This window comes from Monodon monoceros, unplaced genomic scaffold (genome assembly GCF_005190385.1).
Source record: "Monodon monoceros isolate NGI ecotype Baffin Bay Population unplaced genomic scaffold, NGI_Narwhal_1 Super_Scaffold_16, whole genome shotgun sequence".
NCBI classification, from domain to species: domain Eukaryota; kingdom Metazoa; phylum Chordata; class Mammalia; order Artiodactyla; family Monodontidae; genus Monodon; species Monodon monoceros.
Window position 1 is genome coordinate 76267079 of NW_021703772.1, and position 24359 is coordinate 76291437.

Genomic DNA, 24359 nt, shown 5'->3' on the forward strand with positions numbered 1-24359 from the left:
ACTCTACAGAGCATGGAATATAGACTAGAAAAAAGTGATCTGTGACACTAGCAATATGGCAGATCAGCAAGGAGATGTACCACTGGAAAAGGCAGCTGGGGACCTCACAGGGTGAGAGAGAGAAAGATTTCCCTCTTCAAAAGGGCCTTGTATAACAGACACGGTAAAAGGTGAAGTTCAGAACACTTTTAAGAAAACAGTGAAACCATGTACAGAAGCCTATCATATAAATGGAGGCCACTAGTAGCAAGTGGAACCACACTGAGCCAACAACAGTCAGACATCATAAAATATATCAGATAAGACCTGCTGTTTCTCTAGCCCTCTTATTTGACCCCATACACTGTAGAAGTGGCAACCCAGAGAACCCTGACCTTCCCCATTCCAAGAGCTTCTATCAGCATTGTCCTGGGGAGAGAAGAGAATGTGAACTGTGATTGCTTACAAAATCAAAGCCTTTAAGCTGAACATTACTAGTATTTTTAATAACTGAAAGTGAACAGAAAGCCATAGAATCTGTGCTAAATGATGTCAGATTGGAAAGGAATATTCTTCAGAGCATGAAGCAATGATTGGAGAAAAAGTAAAACCATTTTAAGTGTGCATGCTTACTAAATTCAGACTATGCAATAAGCTCTACTGCAGACGAACCAGTGATTTACAGCTGTCCTCAGGGTTCCCAAGTTGCCTTTTTGCAAATATGGATTAGCACTGTGGTTGTGTGAGGGCACTTTATTTCTACTCTTCCACTTCTTGGCCCTACCCTGGTTTTGTATGCTTATGGCTTCTATGGCCCAAGCTTGCACACAGAAAAGAAAAGAAAAAAAATCTAGTTTGAAATCCTTTAAAAGTAGAGTTCCAGTGGTCTCACTCCTTATACAAAAGTGCTGATTTCTGGTTATCCTCTAAGCAATGAGATCTTTGTGTGTACATGTAAAGGCATAATTCAATAATGACTGTTGATTTACAAGACAGAAGGAAAACCTGCCCCTGATGTTGATTCTCACAGATAGAGGCAGATTTTTTAGAATATTTAGGAGAGATAACAGAGGTGGAGGTAACTCTTCTATAACTCAGTGGATACTGGCCTGTGTTTTGCTTGTGTATCATACTCTACTGACTCCTGGAATAAAATGCATACTTCTCCCATTGCCATCTGTGCTCATAGAATGTGTGAATAAATACTCATATTGCATTTCCAAAGTAAAGTATCTCCCCCAAATTTACACTAAAATAAAAAGATCAAGGTAGAAAAGCATAACGTTATGCATTAATTAGGCTGATATCTGGTCATGCTAATACCCAGTTAATATGAAAACAAAATATTTAATTGATCAAATATTGACCAGACAGTTGCCATGTACTTAGTAGACATTTGGGTAATGTGAAATAATTAAAAAATAAACAGTTCCCAGAAAACTATATGATTAAATATTAAAGTGGAGAGAATTCAAATTGAGTGGAGTCCCTAATGACTACCATGATAATTTCCCTTAGTGTATCTTTAATAAATATTTTGGAAGGATGGATGAAAGGAAAGAAAGAAGAAAAAAAAAGAAGGAAGAGTATGACACAGTCATTAAGAATTTGGGCTTGGAAATAAGCAAACAGAATTTTCTAGGGGCTCTCTCACTTACTATCTATGTACACTGGTGAAAATTATTTACATCTCCAAGACCTTGATGTTCCCATTGGAAAACAAGGATAATAATAACTGCTTCCTAAGACCATAATGAGATTGTGTGTATGAAGCACCATGCCTGACACCTCATATGGGAGGAAATAAAATGTTATTTGTATATTAGTTCCTGCTGTTCAGGAAAACCAACATATGTAGATTATTAGCTGATTCTTGCTTCTTAAAAAATATTTAGCTACATTTTGGTGAGTTTTACCTCTTTTTGAAATTGCAATATCAATGTCTGGGGACTTAGGTGAGGAGTTTAAAAGAATTACCAATTAGTTCCCAATTAGAATACTACATTTTGTTCTCTGAAATTAATTTACAATGTTTAAACACAATATATAAACTGAAATGTCTCATCCACATAAACATGTGATGTCTGAATTACTTTGTATCATTGAGCATATCTGATTGTTATTTTCTAGGCTTCCAAAAAGATTAATATTTGTATGTTACTTCTCTCAAATAAATTTGACCATGTGTAACATACAAACTGTCCTTTTATCCACAGAGGATTGAAGCTAGCTGGTTACTTTTCTTGGTTCCCAGATATTTTTATGAGAGTCTTTTGATGATGGAGAAGGTTATTAATCAAAATGCAAAATGCCCATTGCTCATTTGATTATGTACTTGATTTTCTTCCCCTAGAAAGAAGACAATTAACTAACATACATTATCCTTTTCATGTTTTTTGGTACCTACATCAGTGACATTTTTTTTTAACATCTTTATTGGAGTATAATTGCTTTACAGTGTTGTATTAGTTGCTGCTGTGTAACAAAGTGAATCAGCTATATGTATACATATATCCCCATATCTCCTCCCTCTTACATCTCCCTCCCACCCTCCCTATCCCACCCCTCTAGGTGGACACAAAGCACTGAGCTGACCTCCCTGTGCTATGCGGCTGCTTCCCACTAGCTATCTATTTTACATTTGGTAGTGTATATATGTCCATGCCACTCTCTCACTTTGTCCCAACCTCCCCTTCCCCCTCCCCGTGTCCTCAAGTCCATCGTCTACGTCTGCATCTTTATTCCCATCAGTGACATTTTAATTAAGGTTCATAAACTTCACAAGCTCCAACTTTGCAATCTCAGTTCTGGTGCTACGATTGTTTCTAGCTGTCCAGATGTTATGCCAAGCTCATGCAGCTGCTTGATTTTATACTAACCTTCACCCCCCACCCCCGGCCCACACACGTACTGTCACTGGCACAAAGTCACTGCTTAATATGGCTTTAATAGCAACCACCACCACAATATATCACGGAGGGCACGAAGCACAATGGTTATGAGTGTGTAGGCTCTAGTTCCTGAGACCATATCCCAGCTCTGCCACTTACCAGCTGGGTGAACTCATCTTTCTGTGGTTCAGGTTTCAGGTAATAACATGACTTGAAGAAGCCACCTCAGGGGGTTGTTGTGAGGAGTGAGGCAAAGCAGTGCACGTAACAATACTTAGCCTTTATGTGAAAAAGAATTGGAATGAAGCAAATAGGGGAGATTTATTAAGGGGTTATTGTAATCATCTAGGAAAGAGATGAGAATGACTGGGACCAGAGTGATGGCAAGGGAAATAGAAGGGAATTCAATAACTTGACATAATTTGGGGGATTAAAATTAAGAATTATTGTATGTGCTTTCCCTTATCTATTTTGTCCTCTCTAATAAGCTCATTTTATATACATTTTCTTCCAGTAACCAGTTCTTAACTATGCTATCTTTCACTGATCTTAATTTTCACTGACTCATAGCATTTACTACTGTACATCCATCCCACTGTACCCCATTTAGCTCTCAGTTCTATATAGTATGCCATCTTGATAAATATTTGTGTGTGTGCATGTATATTTATGTGTGTGTATACTGACATAGATATATTATTTGTATATATTAGTCTTATCTCCCTGACCACATTATTATCTCTTTGAGAAAAAATATCACACATTTCACTTTATGAAACTGAACTTCATCGTCACATGAAATTGAAAGTCACTTTATGAAACTGAATTTCATCATCACATTTCACTTTACATAACTGGTATAATTCACACATAGTGAAAAAAATCACAACTTAAATATACTGTTACATAAGTGTGTGCAAAGTTTAAAAAATGCTTGAAATATTGGTGCTCAGTACATATTAACTGATTGATCTCTTAATATTGATATAGAGGAATCTGGAAAATTAGAGTGTACACAAAATGTATCTATTATAAAGTGGAATTGGGAACAAAAGCTATTATTTTCTTAGTTCTGGCAAAGCGAAAAATGAAACAAGTTACTATGACTCAGTTTTCAACCTATCTCACTCTACATTCATTGTTTGTTTCAAATAATCCCCATCAGCACTTCAAGTCTCCACTTTGTTTATACGTATTCAAGTAGACTGATGACAAATCCTTTAATTCTTACAGTTGAAACAAAGTCTAAAAGAGCCTTCAGTGAGACCCTGAAGATGCTGTGATCTTTGATAAGTTGGCAGAAACACAGGAGGTATGGAAGCCATGATAAGGGGCTCAGTAGGCATTTTCTATTCATTCTGGACAAGAAACTTCCCAGTTATTCTTCATAGTCAGCTTGATTTGCGGAATGTCTTCTTTAATTGGCTGGTTTGTCTCTTAACCTAGTTTTCACTTCATAGTGTAATTGAGGTCATTTATGCAATCTGGAAGAGGTCTCTAGAGCTCAAGTCATATCCTGATATCACCGTAACATCTCAAGATGAAGACTCTTGTACATCAAGCTTCTGTGGCCTTTAAGTGCTCACCTGAGTTGCCAGAGATCACAGATTCAACATGTCTGAGGAATCTATCCGGTACTTGATAATTTTTTTTAATAGAATGATTATTTGTATGAAAAAGAGAAGCAAGCATCTGATTTGAAATTGGAAAACTGGATTCTGGACTTGAAATAAACACAAATTGATTGCAGGATTTGGAACAAATCACTTAAGCTTGACAGTCCTCAGAAAATTCACGTGTAAAAGAAGACTAGGTTTTCTTCTGAGTTTCTAGGATTCAGATTAATCTCTTTGTATAGAGTAAATACCACTTTCAGAGATCAGATTTTTAGATGGGAATGATAAAACTCTCCAAAATTTGAATCCACATTTTCCTCCTTAGATGAGCTTACTTTACTTTAGCTGTATTAGAAGTACATGGTAAAGATACCATTCTCTGAACAAGAGAAAGTCTGAGTTTGCAAAACTTATTATGAGGCAATCAATGTGTCTTCTCCCTTCAAGTCTGGGAATTCTATTTTAGAAAGGTCACAAATGTTATGAAAACAATGAAAAATACAAAAGCACTTTTGTTCTCCATGAGTTTTTCAAGAAATAGCCATATATTAATTTGTTTGAAGATTTTGTTTTCACCTTGGCATTAAATGTAGAAAATTCTGAGTTGAATCTATACCATTTCATATATCCCATTAATTTGGTTCTAAAAATATCCAGTTATTAACTGCTTTCCCTTATAAAGTACTTTGCCTCTTAGCTTAGAACTGAACCTCCTGAAAGCCCCAAATTCAAAATGGACCCTCTTATATCTACTCATTTGATAAAGGACTTAACAAATTAATCCTGAAATGAGTTTAAGGGCAGTTTCCCAAGCCAGTTCATCTTTTTCCTTTGCCAAAGACTAAGCAAGTGATTCTTGGGGGCTGAGGTGTAGGGGATGAGGTACAAGGAAGGGAGAGAAGCAACACAGAGCAGAAGCACGAAAAGGTGTGCTCATACTGGGTGTGACGAAGTGGAGGAATTGCTCTGAAAAGGAACTGAGGCAGTCTGTGTATGAACCAGTGTGCATCACAAGTATAGTGAGGTAGTTGTGGTCACAGATGGAGTCCTTTTAACCCCGTCTCCCACTCCTCTCAAACACAAACACCCATTCTCAGCAGTTAAAATGAATAGTGGAAATACCTTAAATGTACACAGGCCAACATTTTAATATATAAATTCCACTATTACTTTTCGCCTCTCAACAACTTTCTTAGCCTTGGAGCATTCTGACCTTCAGAATTACCAGACATTATGGCCACTATGTTTCCTGGCATCAGGAGAATTGTTACCTGTCGTTATTCCACATCTTATTAGGACGGCTGGTATTGCAGAATTTCCCAGTTCCCCTTTAGATCAACAGAGCAACACATAGTCCTGACTGTGTTATGGCAAATCTCCCTTCTGCTGCTTAAATGACATGTGAAAATGAAGACCATCGAGTAGCCTACCGGATATTGAAACTCCGATGTAAGATAAGGTGGCTCTGCTTAAGAAAATTAGGGCCTAGTTTTTCATATTTACAATAAAGTATTGCTTTTTTATTAGCATAGATGGTCACAGGCAGATAATTCATGAAAAAAGAACACAAATAATATGCAATACAGTGACGCTTTTTCATCTTTCCATAATCAATAATCTTAAAGTTTGATAATACTGGAGGTTTTGGAATATTGTCAGTGCTTTTAAGGGGACTAGTGACTAAGAAAAATCTAGAATGATTGGAATTTGTGCATTCCTCATTGTATAATTAATCCTACAAATACATTTAAACGGTGAAAAATTGTATGTAGATGAGATTTTTGAGAACTAGATGGAAAGGGTCTGTGATTATTAAATGAGATTTGGGTCAGATATTTTGCATTTTACACTGGTGTCCTCTTGTGTCTGACGATCTGACGGCCTGTCAGGCATCAGTAACATCTGCCGCTTGCAGCCACAGAGCAGCGCACGACAGCTGTGTGATGCTGCCCTAGAATTCATGCCAGAACAGTCCCCTCTGAATACCAGTAGACCACCTGGGTATCCAGCTACAATGTGTGACAACATCTCCTGCTCTTTATGAATGCCAGAGATACTTAAAAAGAACTTGGATGGGGTAGGAAAAGAAAACCTGGTACCTCCAAAACCGTTATCCTTCAGTTACTCAATTTCTCCATCTTTAAACCATCCACCTCCCCTGATTGCAGCTATAACATTTTAGTTTAAATGAAACTTCCTGTATAATATGCAAAGCCGTCAAGTGCTTTTCAAATGGAAGGCCCGTGATAAATTTGAGGAGAGGGAATGACCTCTCTCCTCTCAAGCATTTTCCCTCAGAACTTGGCTGGCATCTACCGAGCAAATATTTACTAGCCATTGACTTTGTGTCAAGCACCATGCTGGGCTCTGGGGCTTAGAGAAAGGATAATAAAACACGGCTCTCTGTCTTCAAGTAGCTCACAGGCCAGTCTTAGGTGTTGTGAGTGTTAAGACTGAGCATATTAATGTCTAGTCATCAGTTTGCACTTGACAGTTGAAGAGCAGTCTCTCACGCCTACAAGAAAAGGACTGTCTTAAGAGTACTCACTCCAACCATAATCCCTTCATGGACAGAATTTTTTTTCCTGGTTTTTAATTAGCTGGAGACATTTTGTTTTTTTATCAAGGACCTGAGACATTTTCATACAAAGCTATGCGTTTTGCTTCAGATAAAGAATTTCCCTTGGCAACACCTATAAAACTCTCTTGCCATCTATGGAACACTATGATTCCCTTCCAAAAATCATCTTACAGGTATCTTTTTTTTGCTATAAAATGTTTAGAGAGATAAACGTGAAACACATAAAAATATCCATATTGATATCGCCTCAAGCGCTCATTACAAATACCCACAAAACCCACTATGAAGGGAAGTTATACTCTACTTTGACAGTTTTTAATTTTTTAAAAACAAATTGGTACTAGTCAGTGTAGGTTACATTATACTTTAGAAGAAAAGTAAAGGAGGAACCATGAAATAGCAACACACAGAATGTTACTTTGCTCACTTATCAGTCACAAACCAGGAGAAGGCAGTGCACGGTTTATTTCTCCAGATATGATGCTCAAAGCACAGGGAAGATAATTTCTTCTTCTCTGTTTCATTAAAATTGCAAGATGTCATTCTTAGGACATTTAAAGGTTGTTTCATAGAGAACATCATTGCTCATTCAGGTGCTTGCTGAAGAAGCTGCCTTTAATCCAAAACTGTCTCCTCTCATCAAGCTCCCAATATCAATCCCATCCTCTCTGTAGATAATCTTCTGCTTTCCACTTTTCTTGAGCTCAGAAACAGTTGAGCCAACTTTCTATTCATTTCCACCTTGAAATATCTCATATAGCCTTAGCTTCTTTTCTCCATTTTAAGAAAAAGTCAACTCTCCAAAGTTAGATATCCTGCCTTTAGGACCTTAAACTCAAATAGAGGAATTCTAGAGTAGGAGCAGAAGGTGTGGGTTTGATGCTCAGCCCTTACAACTTCCAGCCACATGACTTAGTTTCTTTGCAACTCAAAACCTTTAATTATAGAATAAGACAATAACAACAACTCATCCACAGTGCTCTGGTAAGAAAGTAGTGAAATAGTGAGCATAAAACTGTGTGGTAAACTAAAAAGAATTACACAGGTATACTTTATTATATCTAGAATATTCTTCCAACATCTGTAGACATTTATCCCATCAGTTGTTCCTTTCTCTTTCTTTTTCAGTACATTTTAGATTTTTAAATCCTTTCTATCGGCTTACATTTACTTTATCTCCTATGATAAAAGAATAGCAAACATAAAATAATTACCTTGATCATATTTACCCTTTAAGTTACCATGCATTTTCTTTCCTGTTTGCTGAGAAACTTCTTAAAAAGTTTGGCTTTTCTCTAAGTTATCTTTACAATTCAATTTTCTGAACATCTTATATTCTAGTATCTCGATTCTATCATCTGAAACTTTTTATGAGCTTTCATTATTCTTTCTCATTTCTCTACAGCATTTGACACTGTTGACAATCACCATAACATTCTAAGTTCTTCTGATATATATATTTGTTCTTCCCTGACAGCTTTATCCTAGCGTTTGCTTTCTCTTTTTTTCTCCCACCCCTAAATGCAGGTGCTACCTAAGGACATGCCTTGCTGTTCCGCCCTCTGTATTTTCTTTCTTGGCAAGCATCCATTCTTATATGCTCATTAAACTATCAACTCTGTAAAGCTAACTCTCAAATCTGTCACCTTCCTTATACTTTGCCTCCACTCTGTAACACATTTCCAGCTTCCTCATGTACACCTTTAACTTTCCATGACCTTAAAGATTCAAGTTTCCATTCTGTCCCCCCAAAATGAAAAGAAAGCTTGTAGTTCCTGGGGTCTTCTCTTGCAGGGCCAGGGAAATGATCAAGGAGCACTAGTCTTTCATTAGGTCTAATTACCATTCATCATTACAGGGTTAGTGTGGGACATTTTACCCTTAAACAATTTATTTATAGATTCCTATCTTAATTCAGGAATTCCAGAGGTTAAGATGATTTCTCAAACCCCAATAAAAATATAGAATATAGAGTTGGTTGACCAATTAAAATACAGAATTTAAAAACATAAATAAAACAACAAGGTCCTACTGTATAGCACAGAGAACTACATTCAATATCCTATGATAAACCATAATGGAAAAAATATAAAAAAAAGAATGTCTGATGTGTATAGCTGAGTCACTTTGCTGTACAGCAGAGATGGGCACAACACTGTAAATCAACTATACTTCAATATAAATATTAAAGTAAAACAAATAACATTTTGGTTGACCAATTAAAATAGAGAAAATATATAAGATCAAGACTGCATATTGTTGAACTATGAAATAATAAAATGAGTAGAAAAGTGTAGTCAAATCTTTGACAATGGAGGAGCTCATGTAGAAACAAGTTTTAGTAGCCAGGCACATCATGGTGGCAATAGAGAAATGCTACACCAAATTTTGATTTCAATTTTAGCATATGTGCAGTGTAAACCAGTGGTAGTTTGGTAATAAAATATTTTAAGAATTTTTAATTCATCAAGTTTGAATTTTTGCAGATATAGTGAAACTTTTCAACATAGATATATTTTTAAGGGTAATTTAAAAATCTATTTAAAAAGCTCCAACTACGTTTTCAATGGCACTTAAAATTCAATTTCATTGGTACATAATACTCAAATTCTGAACAGTTGGATCAAAGTCTTCCCTCCACATTATCTCACACCCTCAAAAGAATCATTCCTGGCATCTAGAATCAGTTATTGCTGAAATCATTCAGCCTTATTTAAATAAGTCTCATAATAGGTTTCCTTTTTAAACTACATTTCTGGTTGACTAGAACAACAGTGAAACGACTGGTAGTCATGTACTTAAGACAGACATCACTAAGAGTGACAGTATAATCATAGCTTAAGATGTACATTTACTGCAGTGGTTACCATAGAGATCTAAATTTGGCTCTTTAATAAAAAGTACATGAATTTGATTTTGAATGTGTTCATTTTGGTTAGCAAGGTACACCAGGTTTCCAAATTGAATGAACATATATAGAAACAACAGTTTGGGAATTTTGTCCTAGAACTCTTCAAGGGGTCAAATATAGGTATATAAAAAAGTAATAGGTTCAATTTCTGGAGTTTTTAATGGATACTTCATTAACTCTGTCACGTGAAGCCTAGTTTGGCAAAATATATATTTAATGGCTTACTGATATTTTATTCTCAAGAGGGAAAACAAAAGGCGGGGGAACCAGACATTCTAGTCTAAACATAGGTATGGCTCAAAGCATAAAGTAGGATCACAAGAGTAAAGGTCTGAGATTTCACTGATTTCTGGCCCCTGCTCCTCTTCTGTCCTGCTGCCTATAAGGCAAGACTCTCGAATTTTTCATTTATAAATTCTTCCCTGGTTATCTTAGATCACAGAAATCTCTCCCTTCTTTGAACTTAATGAGTTTTATGTTTGCAACTTGAAATGATCCTAGATGCCATTATACTCTCCAAACTCTCAATCAGTTTGGAGATGGTATACCTTGCAGATATACCATCCGGAGTGTCTAGTGCAGGTCTAGGTATGTAATTATTTACACTGATTGATGGATAAGATGAGGGTAGATTGATACCTGACTGCTATAGAGAGGTAATCTGAATTATAATGCAAACATAACAAATGCATTAAAGTTAAAACCAAATATATGGGGGGAGAAAAGCTACTGAGATCCATTACGATAATATGTGTAAAAGAATTCTATAAAGCGCTATTCAAATGTAAAGCCTCATCAAAAAATAAACTCCTAGAGGAGTTTAGTTTGTTCAGCAAATGTTGTTCTGAGAGAATAAATTGTTCTTAACTGTTGAATAAGAAAGCTTTCCCTCCCCCAAAGCATTAGGATATTTGTGCTCCTACAGACTTGGAATGAGAGTTGTAATACTCTGTCTTGCATTATGCTCTATATTGAATATTCTCTTTGCAAAGCCTTGCAGAGCTGGATTCTTCCTGTAAGTTTGGTCTCAGCTAAAATGCTTCCTTAGAAGGGTCTTCCCTGACCACTCTAAGGTAATGCAATGCTCTACCTCTCATTTTACTTTCTTCAAGGCACTCTTCTTTATCTGAATTTAACAGACTATTTTTCTGTTTACTCATTTATTGTCTATCCTCTTCCTCTAGCACAAGTTCTATCAGACCAGGGACTGATCTTCTACATGTCTGTATGTCCAACTACTAACAAATATTTCTGAGTTAATTAGTGAATTCTCCAAACTAAATTTACTTGAAAACTTTGTTTGAATCTAAGGGCAGGTTTATCTCATTTCACCAAACCCAAGATATATAAATGATCCTTAAAATTTCAAAACTAGAAATATTTTTGGAAGTTATTTGCTTTAACTTTCTTGTTCCATTAAGAAAAAAAATGGAACCTTGATTTGTAAAATAAATAGTTCAAAGTTAATTCACTGAGCACATATTTAGATACAAAAAGAAAGTTAAACATTTCATTATCAGAATATTTTAGGCACACTTTAAATGTAAATCAGCAGGATAACTGACTTAATTCTCAGCACCGTTTTGTATGATTAAGTACACTTAACGGGAAGCTTTAGTAAAATATGGCCATGGCAGAAAGTGTCAATTTTTCTTTGCAATAATTCTGAGCACATTAAATTCTTCAAAAAGCTCTTTTTATGGCCATAAATTCAAACAGTTAAATCGAAGTCCTTCATATTTAGGATCAGAAGGATCATAAAGATTTTTATAGTTAACATGAATACACATGGGGTATCAGCACATTAGCAGAGAAGGATCAGAACAGTCACAGAATTGGAGTGTGTTTCCCAAAAGTGACATTTCAGATATTTGTCTCTAATAAAGACTGTTGGTTTCTTAATGTGCTAAAACTCAGTAAAAAGCTAGGTACATCTGGCTTATTGCTATTGCTATATACAGGGAAATTCCTCTTAGTATCCGTGAAATGTACCTGCATTTGTTAAAGAATAACATCATCAAAAATGTTTCTATCATAGTTCAGAAATCAATAGTTTCTCTTTCCTGTATCTTTATTTCCATTTAATGGTTTAATTCAAGACAGAAGAAAAATTTAGAGTGATCTTTCAGTAAAATTTATTCCCAATGAGTATTTCTGAATAAACCCCATAAAAATATCACTCAACTCTGGTTTATATATTAATGGAAATAAAAATGTAGATTTTACAGATAACTATTTTTATATCATTTTCATTCCATTTCTTTCTCATTTTATACATTTCATTTCTATCTATCTTCAGAGCTTCACAGTTCACTAATTCTCCTAATTATCTGAGTCCCAACTCCTTCAGGATGTCTGGTGAGTATCTCTCAACACTCATTTGCAATAGAGATCATTTAAGCTGTAAACTTTAAAATCCATATATTTATTGTCACATTATATCCTTTACAATAACTATGAGACTTGCATTCTGAGTCTTCATGAATATTTAATTATTTGTACTCAGACTCACATACACATAAATTTAGATAGATAGGTAGATCGATAGATGATTGATAGACAGATAAATGGATAAAATAAACAGAGAGCAGACAGAATAAGTTGGACATTAGATGAGTACATTTGCAGGCTGACATATATAGTATATGTTTACATTTTCAGAGAAACACTCATATGATAAGACTTTATGAGGTCATGAAAAAGAAGCAATGAATGTTATTCGTTCAAGAAGGTACTAAACTGTGAGTGGTACTAACAACCCTAAAGAATATTTCTCAAAAAAATCACTTTAAGAGATAACTAAGTGACCGTAAAAGGAAACCAGAGATTAATAACAAGTCCTAGTGTACCTAAGTCTCCTACAATGCCTTATATTTCTAAAACTAAGTATGTCTCCATGTAGTGTATGTTTACGAGGTGAAACATCACATAGATGACTATCCAGTGTCAGTCTGTTCTCACATTCTGCTTCAGTGAACTAGAAAGTTCAAATGAAGAGGTATAGTTATGAAAATTACCAAGCCTTAGGCTATTACAATTTTAGAAGCAAAACAAGTTCTGCTAACATTTTCTAACACTATCCTAAAGTTTGATTAATATCTAATTTTCCTGTCGTTAACTTGTGCTTTCTAAGGGAGCACAGGAAATCAGGTATGTATTGTACTTAACATTCAAAATAAAATTCTAACCCATTTATTTTGGTAAAATAGAGTTCTCTATAGACACCTTAATTAAATATCATTATATGATCCTACTGACCCAATATTCTAAAAATATATAATAGATGTAACATAGTCCCTAGAAACAAAGTCTCAGCTATCCCTTATCTAGAAATATTTTATTCTATAATATCAATTAAACAAAGGATAAGGAGACTGAATAAAGAGAGATGTTTAAACAATTGTTTAAGTTAGAGTGGTGGTCCACATGCCAGAAAATCTAATTGTAAGCACAGAAGCAAAAATTTTAAGCCACCTGCAATGTGTTTAAGGTTTATCCTGCACCAGATAGGTAACCTTAGAGTAGTTTGCTGGACTAAATCATTGATATTGGTTTATATTCTTTATGGAGGCTGTACATGAACATGATCTCTTGGACTTTTATGTCTAAGTTTATGACCGCTTAGACTTTTTTAAAAAAAGAGGCCAATAAGGTACAAACTTTCAGTTATAAGATGAATAAATTCTGAGATCTAATGTACAGTATGGTGACTATAGTTAATAATGCTGTATTATATACCTGAAATTTGCTGAGAGTAGATCTTAAGATAACTATGTGAGGCAATGAACGTGTTAATTAGCTTGATTGTGGTAATCATTTCCCACATCACATATGTATAACATCATGTTGTAAACCTCAAATATATACAATTTTTGTCAGTTATACCTCAATAAATCTGGGGGAGAAAAAGAGGCTAAGAAATCTCTATGTTAATATTAAGAGAGTACTTTATTATATTTAAATCAAACTATTTCACAAAACCATCTCCACCAAAATCGTGGATAACACATGAACTTAGTTAGATTAAGCTAACTTAACTAAAAGATTTCTATTATAGTCTGATTTCTATGACCAGGCAAATAAAAACAGTCAAGTTTTATACACTGATAGACAATCCAGTATGCTCAGATTTGCATGAATTAAGTTTAAATGAAAGCAAAGAGTGCTAACAGAAATAATTCAACTAGACTTCTGTCAAAATTGATTTCTATTTAACAAATTATTATGACTGACATTTTCATTTGTCAAAATTAGAACTGCATGGACATTTCTAGAAAATTCTTTACTTTCTTTTAATACTTTGAAAAGCCTGGGTACCACAATCCCCAAAAAGTCTACAAACATTTTCACCTCATTTACCATGCTATTCTGTTCAATGATAACTTCTGCCTTTCATTTTTCCATTATTTATTATGTCAACTCTCTTTTCTACTTCATTGCTTGTGCAATTTGGAAATAAATGGATTTCACATCATGAAACATTTCACTTGGTTATGTTCTTCAGATAAATATATTGCTGCTTACAGAGTGACTTGGAAGGAAAGAAAATTGGGGCATTTAAAGTAAATTCCACCCTGTTAATTAAACTATTGGCTGTTGACAAAACAGCTTACTTTTTAAGGGTAGTGATAATAATAAAATTAAAATGTCCACAGTATGGTACAGTTTATAAAAAATTCAATAAGTATTGTCTTATTTAATCCACATAGCTGTCCTGAGGAGTAGATTGTTAGAATCATATCTAGCGTATTTAAAAGAAACTGGTATACTCCAATAAAGATGTTAAAAAAATAAATAAATAAAAGAAACCGGGCTAAGATATAATGAGAATCTCCCCTAAACTATAGAGGTCTACAGCTGACTAGTTACCATCAATTACAATTTTCCTTCATTTGTTTCTCTTTGGAAGATGCCTCTGTGTCTGTGTGTGTGTGTGTGCGCGTGTTTTAATACTTAATAGCTTTACTGAAGTATAATTGATATACATCGGACTGCATATATTTAAATTGTACCATTTGATAAGTTTTGGCATATGTGAAATCTGTGAGGCCATCCCCACAATCAAGATAACGCATATCTCTGTTAGCCCCCAAAGTTTTCACATGACCCTTTGTAATCCTTCCCTCCAGCTCTTCTCTCCCACTCCAATCTCCAGCCCCTAGACAATTTATCTGCTTCCTGCCATTCACAGGTTAGTTTACAGTTTCTAAAATTTTATGTAAATGGACTCGTATGTTATCCTTTTGTCTGGTTTGTTTCATTCATTCGCAATTATTTCAAGATTCACACTGTTCTAGGGTGTATCAATAGTTCACTCACTTTTCTGACTAGAATTCCATGTATGGATAAATCATAGCTTATTCACCTTTGATGGAGATTTGCATTGTTTCTGGATTTTGGCTATTCCAAATAAGGCTACTATGAAAATTACTGTACATCTCTTTGTATGGACATGTTTTCCTTTCCCTTGGGGAAATACCTAGGAGCTGTTTAAGAAATAGTAAAATTATTTTCCAGAGTTATTGTACCATTGTACCATTCCCACCTCAACTGTATGTGCTCTTCTTCTACATCCTCACCAACATGTTCTTTTTTAATTTTAGCCATTCTGATAGATGTGTAGTGCTATCTCATTATTTTAATTTGATTTCTCTAATAAAGAATAATGTTAAAGATTTTCTCACGTGGTTATTTGCCATCTATCTGCCTTCCTTAGTAAAGTGTCTCTTCAAATCTGTGAGCTATTTTTCCTTGGGTTGTTTTATTACTGAGTTTTGAGAACCTTTGGGTTTTTTTGGATACAAGTCCATTATCAGATATATTATTTACTAACAATTTCTTCCTGTCAGTGACTTGTCCTTTCAATCTCTTAACAGTGGCTTTGTAGAGCAATTTTTTTTTCATTTTGATGAAGTCCAGTTTATTGATTTCTACCTTTATGGGTTGCCTAATCAAAGGTCACAAAAATTTTTCTCCTATGTTTTCTTTAGAATTTTATAATTTTAGGTTTTACTTTTAAGTTAACTTTTTATATAGTGTTAGGTATGCATTTTAGATACTTTTTCCACGTGGATATCCAGTTGTTCCAGTACTATTTATTAAAAATACTATCCTGTTTCCACTCAATAGCCTTTGCCTATTTCTTTTAAATTAGTTGTCCATACACGTGACATCTTAATAGCATATGGAGTCTTCCAAACCATAAATGTATATATCTCCATTTTTGTAGTTCCTCTTTAATTTCCCTCAGCAATATATTGTGGTATTCAGAGTAAAGGTCTTTGCATATCTTTTGTCAGATTTATCACTATTTCATATTTTTGATTCTATTTTAAATGACTTTTTATTTTAATTTTGATTGTTTGTTACAAGTATTTTAAAATACAACTATAGTATTCCTGTATCCTGCAAACATGGTAAGATAATGTTTTAGTAGTTTTTTAAAAATACATTCTGCTGAATTTTCTAGACAATCATGTCATCTGTAATGACCAGCTTACTTTCTCCTTTCTAATGTTTTGTTTATTCTTCTTGCCTTATTCCACTGCCTACAAGCTCCACCGTAACGTTAAGTAGAAGAGGTAAACACCAATGCCCTTATCTTTTCCTGATCTTATGGGGAAAACATTCAGTCTTTCAACATGAAATATGATGTAGGATTTTTACAAAAGCCCTTTATTAGGTTGAGGAAGTTCCCTGTTATAATTAGTTTGCTCAGGGCTTTTTCTCACTTTCTTTTTATTTTTTAATCAGGAAGAGAATTTGGGTTTCATCAAATACTTTTCGGCATCTGTTCCTATGGTTGTTTGATTTTTCTTTTTTTGGTTTGTTAATTTGGTGAATTAAGTTGATTGATTTTTGTATGTTAAACCAGCCTTGCTTTCCTGGGATGAACTTCACTTAGTTATGATGTACATTCATTTTACATATTGAGAAGATTGATTTACTAAAGTTTCATTTAGAATTTTTGGATCTATATTCATGAGGGATGTTGGTGTGTCGTTTTCAATTCTTGTAATGTCTCTGTTAAGTTTTGCTCTTTGAAAATGCTGACCTCATAAAATGAGTCAGGAGGTATTCCCTCCTCTTCAATTTTCTAAAACTTTGTATAGAACTATTCTTACTTCCACCCAAAACGTGTGGTAGAATCCACCAGTGTGGTCATCTGGCAATGGAGTTTCCTCTGTGAAAAGGATTTTTAAGCTACAAATTTATTTATTTATTGCTGAATATACGATTATTGGGTTGATTTATTTCTTCTTTGATAGTTTTTATTGTTTAAGGAAATTATCTATTTTATCAAAATTGCCAAGTTTATTGACATAACACTGTAAATAATATTATTTTCTAATCCTTTAAAGAATTGTAGAATCCATAACCATGTGACTGTTATCATTTCCAATGTTGGTAATTTGTATCTTCTATTTTTCCTATTAAGTGTGGTCAGAAATTTATCAGTTGTACTGATCTTCTCAAGGTAACAGCTTTTGGTTTACTCACTTTTATCTAAACTTTACCTCTTTTATATTTCATAATTTCTATTTTGATCTCTATTATTTCCTTTCTTACATACTTTGTATTTACTCTCCGCCCGTTTTTCCAGTCCCTAAAGGAAGAAGCTGAAGTCATTGATTTTAGATTGTTTATATTTTCTTCTTTTAATATAGACGTTTAGTGCTCTAAATTCCCCCTAAGTATTGCTTTTAGTGGCACCACAAACTTTTTTTTTTTTTTTTGGCACTACAAACTTTGATATGCTTTATGTTCATTTTCATTCAGTCCAAAATATTATTACTCTTACTTTTTACTTCTTTTTGTTGCATGGCCTATGTCAAAGCATATTATGTAGTTTCCCAACATTTACTCTACACCGTGCTCCACAAATCAGTCTGGTTGGAGGGTACAGGCATTATTGCTGGTCCTCAGTGAGCACTGGGGCAGTGAGACCTCTAAGATTTATGAGTTTTTTCCTCAACCTTGGGTCATCTTCTCACACATGTGCACTGTTCAGTACTCCATATTTCATGAGTTCTCTGTGTGTGCAGCTCTCTCCTCTCCATTACTCTGTCCACTAAATTCTAGCTGCCTTGAGCTCTCCAGACACTCTGGCCCATTTCCTCAACTCATGGAGTCCACTGGGATCTGGCTAAGTCTCCCTTCATGTTGCTGAAGTCTAGACACTATCTCAAGGCAGTAAGCCAAGGCAACTCAAGGCCCCTCCTTGTTTGTTTCCCATCTCTCAGAGACCATCATCATTTATGACTTACTGTCCAATGTCTTGAAACTCTTTTTTCATATATATTTTGTCTGTTTAAAAAATTGACTTAGGTTTGTCTGTATGTATAAATTCAGTACCTGTCACACCAACTCTAGATGACACTTTCCTGGTTTTTTTAAATTCAGTTGTTTTATTTAAGCCATTTTATGAGTGTAGGTAAACATTTTACACTGTAAGTTCTTAGAATGTCAGTGGTTATCTCAGAGTATGTTGCAGCAGTCTAAAAAGAAAGGTTTTTTTTGTTGTTGTTGTTGTTGTTTTTGTTTTTTTCTAAAATGTAATCTCTTTCTGGTCAGGAGAGATTTAGAACCACATATTGACTAACACTTAGAGCAGCAGTATTTTATATATGTATTGCATATTCTGGTTTTAAAGGGCTTTTCATGAACATTCTCTCATTTGATTATCTATGGTTAAGGCCTAGATGCAAGCATATTAGAGCCTAGGAGACATGCTACCTTACCCAAACTCGCACAGCTAATAAGTGCTAGAGCTAAGTCTTGAACCCAGGCTGCTTCCCTCCCGGACCATTCTTGTAACCACCAGTCTACCCTTCAGGGCAGTGGGACACTCTTCTGAGTCTTTTGCTGCCTTCTGACTCTTTTAAACGACCTCAGTTGGTTCTACAGTGACAGATTATCTCACATATTGTGCGCTTTTGGAAATAATGCTCTTGTGCTATTGCCTAATGCAAGGCAAGGATTTCAGGTGGTGATGCTTATTGGGTGGTACTGATAACATCAAGGATATTATTCAAAGATAGATGAATGGCTCTGTGCGCAATGGATAGTGCATTGGACTTCTGAAGACAGATGATACCTTTGATGATAAATTCATACTATACTGGGTTAATTTTGTCATAAACTATTTTATATGAATATTCATTTCTGAGTTCTTCCTATATAAAATTTCAGCCCCTAACAATTTCCAAGACCTATCATCTCATATTCCTCTTCTCTTCCTTAGTTTTTTCTCTTTAACACTGATCACCAGTATATATATTTTTTTAATAAATTTATTTATTTTTGGCTGCATTGGGTCTTCGTTGCTGCACACAGGCTTTCTCTAGCTGCGGCGAGCGGGGGCTTCTCATTGCGGTGGTTTCTTTTGTTGCGGAGCACAGGCTCTAGGCGCACGGGCTTCAGTAGTTGTGGCTCACAGCCTTCAGTAGTTGCAGCGTGCAGGCTCTAGAGCACAGGCTCAGTAGTTGTGGCACACGGGCTTAGCTGCTCCCTGGCATATGGGATGTTCCTGGACCAGGGCTGGAACCCATGTCCCCTGCACTGGCAGGCGGATTCTTAGCCACTGCGCCACCAGGGAAGCCCTATCACTAATATATTAATGTATTTTGCTTCTCTTGTTTATTGTCTGTCTCCTTCACTAAAATATAAGTTCCATAAGGACACACAGTTTTGTCTATTTTGTTCACAACTGTATGTCCTGTACCTATTGGGTAGGAAATCAATACTATCAGTTAAAATTTACATTTACATCTTGGAATTTATGTTATTTTGATGATTGTTGTGTAAAGGAGTGGAGAACAGTATCTGAGACTAAGTTTTCAGGAGCATTAGGATCTACTTGTACATATTCTCACTGCTATTGGACGTGTATTATCCATAAGAGGCTAAAGCGTATAAGAAGATAAAGTCACTAGATGAGACAACCGTCTCATCATTGTTCAGGAAGATTGCATTTGCATGTTAGCTTCTATCCCCTCTCCTGATAACACCATCAGCTGTTAGGGCTGTCATGTTACGGAGGGATGGACCTTTACAGGTGAGGTAGTGGTACAGTAATTAGCAGCATGGCCACTGGTCACAGAATGCTGGGGTTCAATTTTCAACTATGCTATTTACTAGCTCTATAAATATTAGAAGTCACTATTATTTTATGCCAAGAATTTTTATCCAGAGACTTCAAGGGATTTTTCAACCCTTTGAAACTGTGTTCAAACCTACTGTGTGTAGGAGACGGATGCATCTTTCTTGGGAGGTCTACAGTTTTCATCAGATATTCAAGGTCTGTCAGTACTTACAATACTCTGGGAATCAAAGATCAAGTGATACTGTTATAAATAAATCCCCCAAAGTGTATTCTTTTGAATTGGCTTAAACTCCCATAAGGCCAGCCAGAGTACTAATTTTTTGCAGGAATTTAATATTTCTATGTTTTTCATCCTCAAATCTACATAGACCAGAGCTATAAGATAGCTATAACTTTACTATTATTATAATCACCTTTTCACAGTTGAGGTTAAGTAATTGGCCTATACTAACATGATGGAGACAAGAAAACCTCATACATAAATCTACAAAAGAAATGATCACATTTTACTGTCACTGATACCTATGTATCTCTTCTTTGAGGTGTGCTTCCCTGAGAGTAAAAGCATCAGGCCTTCTTCACTTTGGCAGTCTCAGGATCCGGAAAGTGTAAAGGACATACTACATGTTCAATATACGTTTGTTGTAAAATAATTAAGCTGGATATTAGACAAAGATCTTCTAATTATAAATCTCCAACATATTTTCATTTCCTGAAGTCACACATCTTGTTATGAAATTACTCTAAAGGAGAGTGTCCTCCCTTTGCTACTGTACTGTTCCAGCATTTTCTCTCACTCAATAGCTTCCTCAGCCAGGGTATCAACTATTAAGCTAACACATATTCATGTCATAGAAAGAAAAGTAAAGTAAAACATGAATCAAGAGTCTAATAAAAAGCAAAATATACATTTTGTTTCTATTGATAGCATACGGAAACTAAATCAAAGACCAGTCACTTAGGAGTACTTTATCTCTTAATAATCTCAAACAACCAATCACAGAAAACCTCCTGTGTTATTATTTAGTGATCTGATCATTCTTATGGCCACTAGTTGCATTCACTCTGTTCACCTGGTATCTGCATCACATACCATATTTTCAAATCTTCCTTTCTGATACCTTAATATCTCTGTTGTATTTCCTGATTATGTTCTCTTGGCATATCATATTATTCCACTAAATTCCTTCATAATACATTTCTCCCTGACACATCTTTCAATCAGTTAGATGAAAAGCATCCATCTAATCTGGGAGCTCTGTGAGGAAAGTAAGGGGAGCCTACTGGCAGAGAATCAAGCTTAACAGGTGAGCAGAAAAGAAGTGAATAAGAATGTTAGGAAAGAAGGAAAAAAAGATGGGCAATAGGATCACTAGGGAAGAGTAGTATTGCTATGTTGATTTTTTTTCCTTATGAATTTCCAGCATAGCATCCAAGGAATATTGGTTAATGAATGTATAAATACTCTCTTCATTAAATCTAAGGGTAAGAGAAAATTGTTTTTAAGGTCTTGAGTATACTATCTTTCCTTTCTTCCCCCCCCTCCCTCCTTTCCTTCTTTCTTTTTTCTTCTTCCTTTTAAACTGTCAGCTCTTATATTCTGTACTTTGAGAACTACACTGAGTAAAAAAGTTGGGTCCCCAAGTGTCCCAAAGATTGTGCAAAGATGTATTCTGTACTTTATAACAAGAAGACATTCCTGAGTATGCTACTAAGTCTTGTGGGGCAAGCTCCATCTGACTATGAGTATATAAGCAAGTATGGGGAGAATAAAATTTCATTAACTAATGATCTTCTCAGGCATTGGACTATTAGGAAGATTTATAGGCAAAAAGTTGTATAACAAGGACATCCTAGTCCTTCTGAAATAATTCAGATTATCCAAGATCCATTAAATTCCACATTATATAAATTCAAAGTAATTCTTATTCTCAAATTTTGACATTTGCTTACACAACATCAAACATTTATATTTGTGAAAAACAAAGTTTACTTTCTAAATAAGAAATTAAAAGGCATAACTCTTGAACTTCATAGATTAATATATCTAAACTCTAATAATTTTGTTGTGCAAATAATGCCAGCAAAAGGATAGAGTGTTTCAAATCATTCAGGTTAAATTATAGGAAAGAAAAAACAACAGTATTATTAATTTGACTCATTTTTAAAATGATACTGAATGTGGTTTGAAGAAAAAAAACAGTATGTTAGCTCTTATTGTTTCTTAGTAAGATGGAACATTTATGTGTATTTAAATTTTTTGAATGTAATAATGTATTAAAATTATTCATATGCTTCCTAGTATTGGTTATACGAGGGATTAATTCTTAATTTTTGTTTACTTGGAAGGCCATTTAATAAGTGCATTTGCATTATTAAAACTGATTTATCAAACAATAATGTCTATGATTGTGAAAAATCATGTTACTTGAATTATCCAGAATTCCTTTGACCACAGGTTATTCTTAAAGGTATTTGAGAATAACCTCAAGCAGCACTTGCAAATTCAGATATCATAAACACTTCCAAGTTTCAGTTCAAAAACACAAAGTGATTTCAGAGGATAATGCTTTATTAAAAAATAAAGCCCGTCTTTTTAGAAAAGCCCTAGTGTCTTTGAATTATGTATAAAAGAATTATTTTGAAAACTTAAAAAATGCCTCTAATTTCCCATTTAATAGTAGATATTGCATGCAAAAAGACTCTAGCAGAGTTTCTAAACAACTATTAAAATGACCAACTGATCAGTAATTTGTATCACTTTACAGAAAAGATTTGACAGTAAATTACTGAGTCTATATGTGCATGCTACAGCATAGTATGTTCAGAGTCAAAAGATAAAGTAAAATGCAATTACCCTAAAAGACATTTCAAGATTCTCTCCACCCCAGATATCCATTCCTGCATCGTAAGTTCCTATCTCTTCAAAGTAGTTTCTGTCAATAGAAAATAGGCCACCAGCCATAGTAGGGGTCCTAGTTGAAAAAAAACAAAAAGAAAAGAATATCTTTTGAAAACAATGTGTGGAGTTTAATGAGACTACAGCAAATATTTTTGAGACATTTTAAATTAAAAAAATAGTACTCAAAAATCTCAAACTGGAAACATAAAGCCAAGTTGTTAGAGGTTTTAAAATTAATAAATAGCATTTTATTTCACACTTTCTGTAAAACTAAATTTAGATTACTCTATATTTTTCTTACAGGTGATCAAACAGATACAAGGAAGGAGCACTGGCCATTTAAGACAGAGGCATATACATCCTTTCTGAAAGGCATAGTGAAGAGAAGTTAGTGCTCTTAGCACTATCCTTAAAGAGATGAACTGGTCATGAAACTACCAGTTGTCTTTTGTCACCTAATTATAAATTATTTGAATATGAACTCTAGAAATGTATGGAAGTGGTTTCTCTATGAAAAGATCTATAGCCTATTTAAATATGAAAAATATTAAATGCTGTAAAATGTTTATAGGCAATAAGTATCTAATGATAGTCACATAAGTATAAGTACCATAGAACTTTATATCTAATTGTTTACAGCTGTTTACCCAGTTAAAATGATAGAATGAATCATATAACCCTATGGATAAACATAAATCCTGTATGCTATTCACAGTTTTAGAAGGACATTTGGCCAAGATCCAAAACTTTTTACTAGGAATAAATGCTTTTGGTTCTCATATTCAAACTTTCTTTATAGAAACTAAGAAGTCAGGTGTTAAGTTTCAAAAAGAATAATTAATTTTTAATTTTTAATCTAAAAAGTTTCATTAAAATCAGTGGTTAATGTGTGAACCACACAAGTTTTCTGTATAAGCAGTGTGAATTGAAACTGAAAAAGAAAGTTCTAGTTGTTCACAAATGAATCTATACTAGCAATGATTATTTTTGAATAGAGGTTTTCAACCTTTGTAGCACATTAGCAGCACCTGAAGCAGCTTTAAAAAATACATTTCCATGCTTGGGTGCCACTCTCTGCAGATTTAGATTTAATTGGCCAGGAGTGCGGCCAGATCTCTGATATTGTATAAAGTTCCCAGATGAGTCTACTGTGCTGCTAAAGATGAGAAACTGATCTAGTAACTTAGATTTGGAATGCTCATCCAGGTACAGTTGACCCTTGAACAACATGGATTTGAACTGCTCGGGTCCAGCTATATGCAGATATTTTTCAACAGTAACTACTACAATACTACACAACCCATGGTTGGTTGAATCCTCTGATGTGGAGAAACCTTGGATACCAAGGGCTGACTATAAATTATACTCAGATTA

At 34.6% G+C, this 24359-nt stretch overlaps 1 protein-coding gene across 2 annotated transcripts in view; it reads right to left on the reverse strand.

The window, feature by feature from the left end:
- GALNT13 (polypeptide N-acetylgalactosaminyltransferase 13) overlaps positions 1–24359 on the reverse strand; it is a 557255-nt gene that overhangs the window by 178649 nt on the left and 354247 nt on the right. For both annotated transcript variants that reach the window (XM_029225787.1, XM_029225788.1), the window contains exon 8: positions 22941–23058. In XM_029225787.1, coding sequence (XP_029081620.1) covers positions 22941–23058 — 118 coding nt within the window. The remainder of the gene's footprint in view (positions 1–22940; positions 23059–24359) is intronic.